The 9,707-nt window shown below is 35.1% G+C and overlaps 1 protein-coding gene across 2 annotated transcripts; it reads left to right on the top strand.

Moving 5' to 3' along the window:
• The first annotated feature begins 1,852 nt into the window (after nt 1-1,852).
• On the top strand, nt 1,853-8,702 carry rxylt1 (ribitol xylosyltransferase 1). Of its 2 annotated transcripts, none has more exon segments than NM_001075112.2 (6): nt 1,853-2,086; nt 2,196-2,363; nt 2,467-2,569; nt 4,248-4,562; nt 7,738-7,908; nt 8,146-8,702. In NM_001075112.2, coding segments are annotated over 6 exon segments (1,305 nt in total). In that variant the 5' UTR covers nt 1,853-1,941; the 3' UTR covers nt 8,549-8,702.
• Nucleotides 8,703-9,707: the final 1,005 nt, after the last annotated feature.

Raw genomic sequence — 9,707 nt, 5'->3', positions numbered from 1 at the left:
CTTTTTTTTCATTTGTAAGCATGGTTTGATTCTTACTCATGTCACAGAGGTCAGTTACTTTGATATAAAGGTTTATTTAGTGTTTGATATGGCTACATACATTAAAAGCATATAGAAAAAAAGCATTTTTAACAGGAACAGATTAACATGTGCTCCTTCAAGTTAAGCTGTGCATATTTTTGAGTATTTTAATAAACAAAAGGACGATGTGGTGGCGCAGTGTGTAGCACGTTCGCCTCACAGCAAGAAGGTTGCTGGGCCTCAGCTGGGTCCGTTGGCATTTCTGTGTGGAGTTTGCATGTTCTCTTCGTGTTTGTGTGGGTTTCCTCTGGGTGCTCCGGTTTCCCCCACAAAGTCCAAAGACGTGGTAAAGGTGAATTGGGTAGGCCAAAAATTATCGATAGTGTGTGTGTGAATGAGTATGTGTGTTTCCCATTGATGAGTTGCGGCTGGAAGGGCGTCCACAACGTAAAACATATGCTGGATAAGTTGGCGGTTCATTCCGCTGTGGCGACCCCAGATTAATAAAGGGACTAAGCTGAAAAGAAAATGAATGAATGAATAATAAAGAAAAACGTTTATTCAGCAATAAAGCTTTAGAAAATTAATGAAAAAGAAAAATATACTTTATTTCAATTATCATTTATAATGTTGCAGTAGATTTTTTTAAATACATTTTCTGTTAAATTATTATTCATTCATTCATTTTCTTTACGGCCAACCCTTTTTATTAATCAGCGGTTGCCACAGCGGAATGAACTAATAACTTATCTATCCAGCACATGTTTTACGCAGCAGATGACCTTCCAGCAGGAAACCCACACCAATGCGGTGAGAACATGCAAACTCCACACAGAAATGCCAACTGACCCAGCCGAGGCTCAATCCAGCAACCTTCTTGCTGTGAGGCAATCGTGCTACCCACTGCGCCACCGTGCAGCCCATTAAATTATTATATTAAATGAAATATTTCCACAGATATTTAAGCAGTTTAAAAACTTGGGAATGACCATTATTAATTACTGAGCACAAATCATAATAACAAACAACATTGTTTGCAAAAAATGCTAATTTTTAAAACTGAAGCAATGATGCTGTATTCATTATTTATACAAATGGCTACATTTAAAATGCATTCAATTAGAATGTCTTAATATGTTGATTCTAGATTAAATTGTAATGTTATTTGAAAATTTTTGCAAATTGGATTCAACATTGATAATAATGCAAAGAATCTTAATGACTGAGGAGCAATAATACTTTTTCATAACAGAGAAGCAAATACACATATCGAAATGATTTCTAAATTAGTGGCTATGGCTGAAGTAACGATGCTCAATAAATATATCTAATAATACTTATAAATAATACTACAGATTACTGTTTTATTTAATGTTGGAACAGATAAATGCAAATTGGGCAAACTAAAAGGCTTAAAGTAGACAGATAAAGTGACCCATAGCAGCAGCCTTTAAAAAGTGAGGCTGTCCAGCCAAACTCCGCCTTCAGTCTTTTATAGGTGACTGCCGGTGACTGCACATTGTTTGAGTAGGAAAAACAAATAAAAACAGAATTATTTAGAATATTCTTGCTAAAAATGGTAAGTACAATATATAATTAGATTAGCATTTCCGCGGTATTTGTTAAAAAAACTTACATTTGTTCTGAGAAATATCATTTTGAACAGGCAGTGCGAGGGAAGTCACAAAAAAAATGTAAACAGTAGTGACGAGACGTTGGACGAATCGGTTCTCTTGAACAGTCTTGACGAACTGAACATCCAAATCTTTTCAGTTTACTTACTAGTTTTCAATCTTTGTAAATGAATCGTTTAAACGAGAACCAGTTCATTATAAAGATTCGATTTGCAAGCAGAAAGGAGTGAATTGGACGTCTCACATACTGGTCGGGATCTGCAAGATGGTCACCTGAAAATCCAACATGAGATTTTTTCGCCGGAAAATAGCGATTATAGTTATTTTGGCGTACGCGATATTTTCGCTTTACGCAGCATATAATGTGTTTTTCAGCAAGAGGGTGATTTCTCGCGTTCACCGAGTGGTGAAAAAGGGCTCTGTGATCATCGGTAAGAGAATGAATCATGTCCAGTGTAGTCTATGGGTTTGATAGTAAGACGATACAGTATTACATACTAGCTAAGTTACACGTGATAAAATATTGTACAATTGTTCCAGAAACGGGAAAAGCAGGAGAGAAAGAATGGAACCCATGGGAGGAGGATGAACGCGCTCATTCTGTGGTTGTGCAGAAGCGGAGAGATGCCTTCAGATTATACCGAGACCAGGCTGCTAAAAACAGGCCGAAAACATATAAAGTTCAGATCTGGGGCAAAGCAGCCATAGGTAAGTGAAGCATATAAATGATGCTTTCTGAGATACTTACAGTTCTTGCTTTGTTTTGAATCTGTTTTGTGCATTAAAAACAAACCATGTTCACATTTCCCAGGACTTTATCTGTGGGAACATATTTTAGAAGGATCTCTCAACCCGTCGGACAAATCCAGCCAATGGAGAGAAGGAGAGATACAGTCTGGGAAGATTCATTTCAGGTATGCTTATGCTATGTGAAGTTCTAGTTTTAATCAGCAAGGGTACTGTCAGGGGTGGATTTAGTGATTTGGGGATTCTAAACAATTCCAGCCATGGGGCCCAAAAGTTCTAAAATGCACCTTTTGTACTTTAATTCTTTTTTTATGTTACTAGATCTCCTTTTCTACATTTTATCTTGATGCAAAATAATAATAACATGTAAAGCATCTTGTAAAATGATTTGTTTTCTTAAAATGAGTACACAACTAAAAATAATAAATTACCCTTTTCGTTTTTTAAAACTGATTTGACTGCTGGACTGGTGTAAGATTAAAGGTGGGGGCTACATTTGCGCAGATGTAATAATTACTTTCAAATTAAATTTTTTTTAGACCCTCACCATACCAAATATGATAGAAAACTATATATATACGTGTGTGTGTGTATATGTATATGTATATATATACACACACACACACACACACACACACACACACACACACACACACACACATATATATATATATATATATATATATATATATATATATATATATATATATATATATATTTTTTTATATATAGGTCAAATTAATACTTGTAGGTATTTATTTGGGGGCGCTCAGATTTCCTGGGGCCCTAAGCGGCAGCTTACCTTGCTTATTGGTTAAATCTGCCCCTTGGTGATGTAGTACAGTAATGAAGCTATATCAGATTTGAGATTCTATTTAATAAATAAATACCTTCCTTTCTATGTATACATTATGCAACTATATATTATTTATTATCTAACAAGAAATAAATTAATCTACACTCACCGGCAACTTTATTAGGTACATCTTATTGGTACTCGGTTGGACCCCTTTTGCCTTCAGAATTGCCTTAATCCTTCATGGCATAGATTCAACAAGGTACTGGAAACATTCCTCAGAGATTTTGGTCCATATTGACATCATAGCATCACACAGTTGCTGCAAATTTGTTGGCTGCACATTCATGATGTGAATCTTCCGTTCCACCACATCCCAAAGGGTCTCTACTTGATTGAGATCTGTTGACTGTGGAGGCCATTTGAGTAAACCAGTCTTTGATGATTCACACTTGACATGACATGGCTTGTCCTGCTGAAAGTAGCCATCAGAAGATTCTTTTCAAATTTCCAATCACATGGCAGCAACTCGATGCATTTTGGCATGTAGACATATATACACTTTTCTGTAATTCACCTAAATGTCATTTTACCTTTTATTAAGGTTTGTAATTAAATACTTGTGGTCATTTTGCATTTTGTAAAACCTTTTTTTTTTTTGTGGTCTAAAATGTATGACAGTGCTCTTAATTAAAATAAACAAATTATTTTTACATTCTCTAAAACCACTGGAAACCAATATCTCTTTAATCAACAGAGGTAAAGTTGCTTTTCCATGTGCACAATCAGACTTCCTGCTTAATAATATCAGTTCAGAAGTATTATTTGCAAATTCTTAATATGGGAAATCATATTAGCAGCCAATGACTATCAAAGTACAACATTGTTCACAGCCAATTAAATAGTGCTAATGTTGTTTTGAGGTCATACTTGCATGCGATTTCTGACCAAACATTCAACGTAGTGTGATAAATAATATAGTTGTCACTAAACGAATGTGCGAATATAAATCTAACTTTACCTCAATCTTGAACCACCTCTGTCCTCAGTTTCTACACTGGTCCCGCAGTGGTCCAAGGGCATGTTCCTCCTGACACAGACAGTGTGGTGTTGGTTTTGAACGGCCGCGAGCAGCAGAAGATCTCCTACTCTGTCCAGTGGCTGCAGCACGTCCAGAGTCTGATTCAGGCCCGCACCGTCTCTCGGTTTGCTGTCGTCCTATTGGGCAACGAGCAGTGCAATAACAACTGGATCAGTCCTTATCTGAAGAGAAATGGCGGGTTTGTGGACCTGCTCTTTCTGGTGTACGACAGTCCTTGGGTCAATGATAAAGACATCTTCCAGTGGCCTCTGGGTGTTGCCACGTAAGCATTATTTATTTTATTTATTAATTAATTAATTATTTTATTTGTTTCTTTATTTTTATACTCCCTAGAGCTGCATTTATTTGATCGAACATGCAGTAACGTTTTAAAATAATAAAAATATTGCAATTGACCCTTTGCTAAGCCACGCCTGAAAACCGCCACACACCAATCGTGGCTTAACAATCGTAGCTACCTGTCAAGCTTTCGAGCGAGGGAAGCAAGCCAAAGCGTTGTGCATATGGATTGTGTAAATCTTATACCTGGTATCCTAAACGTTTGGACAGGGTGATGACATTTTTTTTCTCTTTTTAAAACCTAAAATCTATAGGTAGAAATGCCTGCGTGGATCAAGCTGTATGAGGGGCACTAAAAGATTGGAGATAAGTTGGTTTTGTTTTCGATATTCCTGACACATTCAGTGATAGACGGCAATAACTCACACATCTCTTACCCTAAAAAGATCTAAACTGTGTTTCATACAAAAATACAAAGCAGGTTTTGTTTCGCAGCTGTTTAATTCTTTTTTTTTTTTCGCTCTTTTATTAGCACTGCTCCGTTAGTCCTCGCCATAGTAGTCATACTAATAGCAATCATTTTTCCATCTGTTTCAAGCTACAAATATTTGAAATTAAATCTCGACAGAACAAAACCAAGATCTAGAGATTGATCACAAGATTGCTAGAGATTGATCACAAAGTGAGCACTTGCGATCAATATACTTCACCCGCAGCTATTTTTCAGTAATTTATATCCCTCATGTCCATGTTAGAGCTACAGTTTATTGATGTTTTCGTCCGTTGTTTAGCGATTAAGTCATTATAGCAGGTTAGTGCCTACTTTTATATTTGGTGTCTGATTAATATTTGCTGGTTGGGAAAATTTATTCACTTCTCTATTTATACTGTGATTTGTATTGTTTTCCACTTAACAGCAAATTAGAATAGAAACTGTATGAAGAGCACACAAACACACTGACAGTTATAGGTATTGTAAATTGTTATGGGTCAATGATGCTGATATTTGGCACAAATCCATCAATTTCCCCTTTCTGGTTGTTCTTTCTATGAATTAATTATGTAGAAGCACTGTCTATGCGTGTTTCCTTGTCGGTTATTAACACTATATTTTGTTGCACAACAATAGTCTATCGGGGTTTTTGGCTAAAAAAGAGAAATCACGGTTTAATTAGTTATTATTAAATTATTTTTAAATTTGACCTCTCCTGCTGTGCATGAACTAAGCTGTTGAATGGTCAGCGTATGAGGCAGCTAGGCTAACCTAGCTTAAATTTTGGTTAAGTTATTTCCTAATCGGTTGCGTATTATGTTATGAATATACCCCTGTAACGCATACTGCAGTGTTTTGTTGTCTGGCTTTTCTCGGTTATGTCAACTGTTCGCCAAAAATGACTAATTATTTCCCTGGCAATGTCTGACACCAGCGCATACACATTGTAATTGACGTGTCAGGCACGAAAGCTTGACCGGCATAGCAACAGTAACTAAATAGGCGGGGCTTAGTGAAGGGTCAATTTAAAATAACTTTTTCTTATTGAGTATATCATTTATTCCAGTTTTTATTTTCAATAATTTTTTGATTTAAAAACTTTTTTTTTTTTCCTGTAAAAGCTTTTCTGATTTTTTTCAGTGCTGAAAATTGTTGCTTTTATATTTTTTGTTGAAACTGCAATGCAGTGCCATTCAAAAAAGTATTTATTTTTATTCATCATGGACACGTTAAATTCTTCGAATCAATAATCCCGATTTTGAATGAATTAAAAAAAAATCAATTTTTAACTTCCTTAAAAAAATATATTATTTTGTCTATAAGAATCATTATGGGTTAGAACAGAAGTGCATGGAGTAATTGAAAACTTCCTTAATATAACACCACCCTTTTAATTTATGGTTATTTTTTTGAAGCTCTGATATCAAAATAAGTAAATCTGAAAAATACTTTATTGATATTTTAATATCCGTAGCCAAAAAATCAATTACAAGACACTGGATTCTTTCTGAAGCCCCAACAACCTAAGAATGGCCAGAAATAGTATATGATAATTTTGGGATAAAAATAACATTGTCTCTTCAACTCAAAATTACCCTGGTCCAAGTGGGCTGAATACATTACATTGTTCCATCCAATCTTCGTAGAAATATAAAAATATTAATACCTAATTCCCATCCACAGAACAAACATTTTTCAATTTATGATCCATTGCACTTCACATCTTAATCCTCTCTTTAGATTAGAAATTTACAGCTGATAATAACTAAAGTTGAGTGAATATCGAAGACTTAACCTTTTCTGGCCCATGTATGTTTAGTTATTGATAATATTTATGTTACCATTTTATTGCTTCTGTTATTTTCATATATTTTATTTTATTTTATTTTCTTCTAAAATTATCTTCTTTTTTTTCAAACTCCTGTGTTTATTTCATTTTAAAGGCAATGCCAAAATCCGATTCTGCCATAAAAGTGAAATTACTGAAACTACACACAGGAGCCTGAGAATAATTGTTCATTTTAAAAGAAAATTTCAGATGGCACTTAGATTTTTGCATCTGAACTCAATTTAATTGTGATAATATTTCACAATTTTGAAAGTTTTTTTTTTTCTTCTGTTTTTTTTTTGTTTAAAGAAATGCAGGCTTGGTTGGGCAAAATAGGCTTAAATTTTACTGATTCCAAACTTTGGACTAGACATGTAGTTAAAGCCTGCATGAGCCAGATGCTTCGACCATTTTTTTTATATCGTGAAAGTTTGTGGAGATTCGGAGTATTAAATGAGAAAATGGTGGGCGTGGCTTGTTTTTTCTACTGTGAGCTTATTGGATGTAGTAAGTAGGCATTTCATTCAGAAAGATGAGGAAAAGGGTTTTCGGGAGAGTTATTACAACCTAACCTTCTCACCATTTCTGTCTTGTCAAAACTGACAGTTGGAGGGGCGTAGTTAAACATGTTGGCTTTTGAGAATTTAACTGAAAACAATCAGGAAGTGCATTTTCAGATGCAGATTACAAGGCCAAACTAATTTAGATTTTTTTGAATGACATGCACAAATAAATTGTTCAACAAAACTAGCAATATGAGCTAACTAAATCAATATGGTTAGGTTTGATTACATTTTAAATCTGTTATTTTAATGATTTACAATGCTTTCTCTGCAGATACAGGCATTTCCCAGTAGTCACACTTAGCAGTCAGATGGTGAAAAAGGACAGGCCATACCTGTGCAACTTTCTTGGCACTATCTACAAAAACTCCTCCAGGGAAACTCTGATGAACCTCCTAAAGCAGAACAACATGGAGAAAGACTGCCTCATGCATGCTAGAGAGAAGTATGTGTTTGTGGAAGTAACGTCTAGTATTTCAGACACTTGACTTTAAATTGAAAGTTGCACATTTCTCCATACATGTAAAGTTGCAAATTAAACTTGATAAAACTAAACTTACTACTTATTTTCTACTGGACTATTCAATAGTTTAGGGTCAGAAAGGTTTTAAATTCTTAATCAAATAATATCCCAAACATTGCTGAATCCACAGAAAATGATTTAGAAATTTCTTGTGATCAGGTGGCTTCCTCAAGAGACGTCCGACACCTCCAGACAGTACCAGATGGCATTAGCTCAGAGTGACCTGACTCTTTGCCCGGTGGGAGTGAACAGCGAATGCTACCGCATCTATGAAGCCTGTGCGTATGGCTCTGTGCCCGTGGTGGAGGACGTCCTGACTCCGGGAGCCTGCGCTGTTGGGAACCGGTCCCCACTGCGGCTGCTTAAAGATGCCGGAGCTCCCTTCATCTTTCTTAAAGACTGGAAAGAGCTGCCGGTTATCCTGGAAAGAGAGAGAGCAATGAGCCAGAAGGAGAAAACGGAGAGGAGGATGAGATTGCTAGAGTGGTACAGCAGCTTCCGGCAGCAGATGAAAGACAGATTCACTGAGGTTTTGGAGGAGAACTTCTTCAAAATCACATAGGAAGAGGTGGGAGAACGTTAAAGGGGTAGTTCAGATGAAAATGATGAGTTTGTTTTAATTTACTCATCCTCAAGCCAGCAAGATCAATGGATTTCATACTTGCATTTGATTAAATTTACTTGAAATGTTAAGGTAAATCTTGAGTGAGGCATGACAACGTTTTTGTGTTGCTTACAACTTAATTTTTTTAAGTTATGAGGGATTTAAATGGATGTTTGAAGTCAGTTGATTAATAATAATGTAAATTTGATTCAGTGTAAACATTTAAAGTAGCAACAATTTTTTATAGCATCTTTATTCCTTAAGTAAACTAAAAAATGAACCATTGAAAGTTGTTACACTTAAAACAGTAAAGTGTTTTCAACGAAATTACTGAAAACCATAATGAAATAAAGGCAAACTAAATCTTTTAAAATCCATTCAGCCGATTTCCTGGTCTCTTGGGAGCACTTTTAGCTTAGCTTAGCATAGGTCATTGAATCAGATTAGACCATTAGCATCTTGCTCAAAATGGAATAAAGAGTGCTCGAAAGTCAAGTTAGTTCTATTAGTTAGCCAATTTTTAGGGTGTTTCATAAAATCATTGTGCTTCTGCTGCCACGGTACAACAGTAAAGTTCCTTGATTATTACACTTTAATGAGAGTATAGTTCTTCGCTATATCAGCATAGAAAAAATAAACTTTTCATTTTAATTTAGCACACAATGTAGCTACAAAAGTGTCCTCCTTTTAAATAGGAAAATGATCAAATCTATTTGTTTATGTTTGAGTGAGATGCTAACGGTCTAATCTGATTTAATGATCTATGCTAAGCTAAAAGTGCTTCTGCCAGACCCAAAGATTGGCTGAATGCATTTAACAATATCAAACTCAACTATTTGACTCTAGGCAAGTTGCCTATTTTCAAAAATAGTGTTCATTTTAATTATTATTTATTTATTAATTATTTTTCATTTTAATTTAATTATTTTAGGTGCAACAAGTTGAAGTAATAGTTTACATTTAAAACATTTTACAGTGTAGTCCATGAAAGTATATTTTTAGGTGAAACTGTGATTCATAAATGCTAGTCAATAGCTATGTTTCCATCCAAAAATGTGAATTAAATTTATGCGCAAAACTAGATCATCGCATAAAAGACGTGCGAATAAAACTGCGT

This window comes from Danio rerio, chromosome 18 (genome assembly GCF_049306965.1).
Source record: "Danio rerio strain Tuebingen ecotype United States chromosome 18, GRCz12tu, whole genome shotgun sequence".
NCBI lineage: Eukaryota > Metazoa > Chordata > Actinopteri > Cypriniformes > Danionidae > Danio > Danio rerio.
This window is presented reverse-complemented; position numbering and strand designations above follow the sequence as displayed.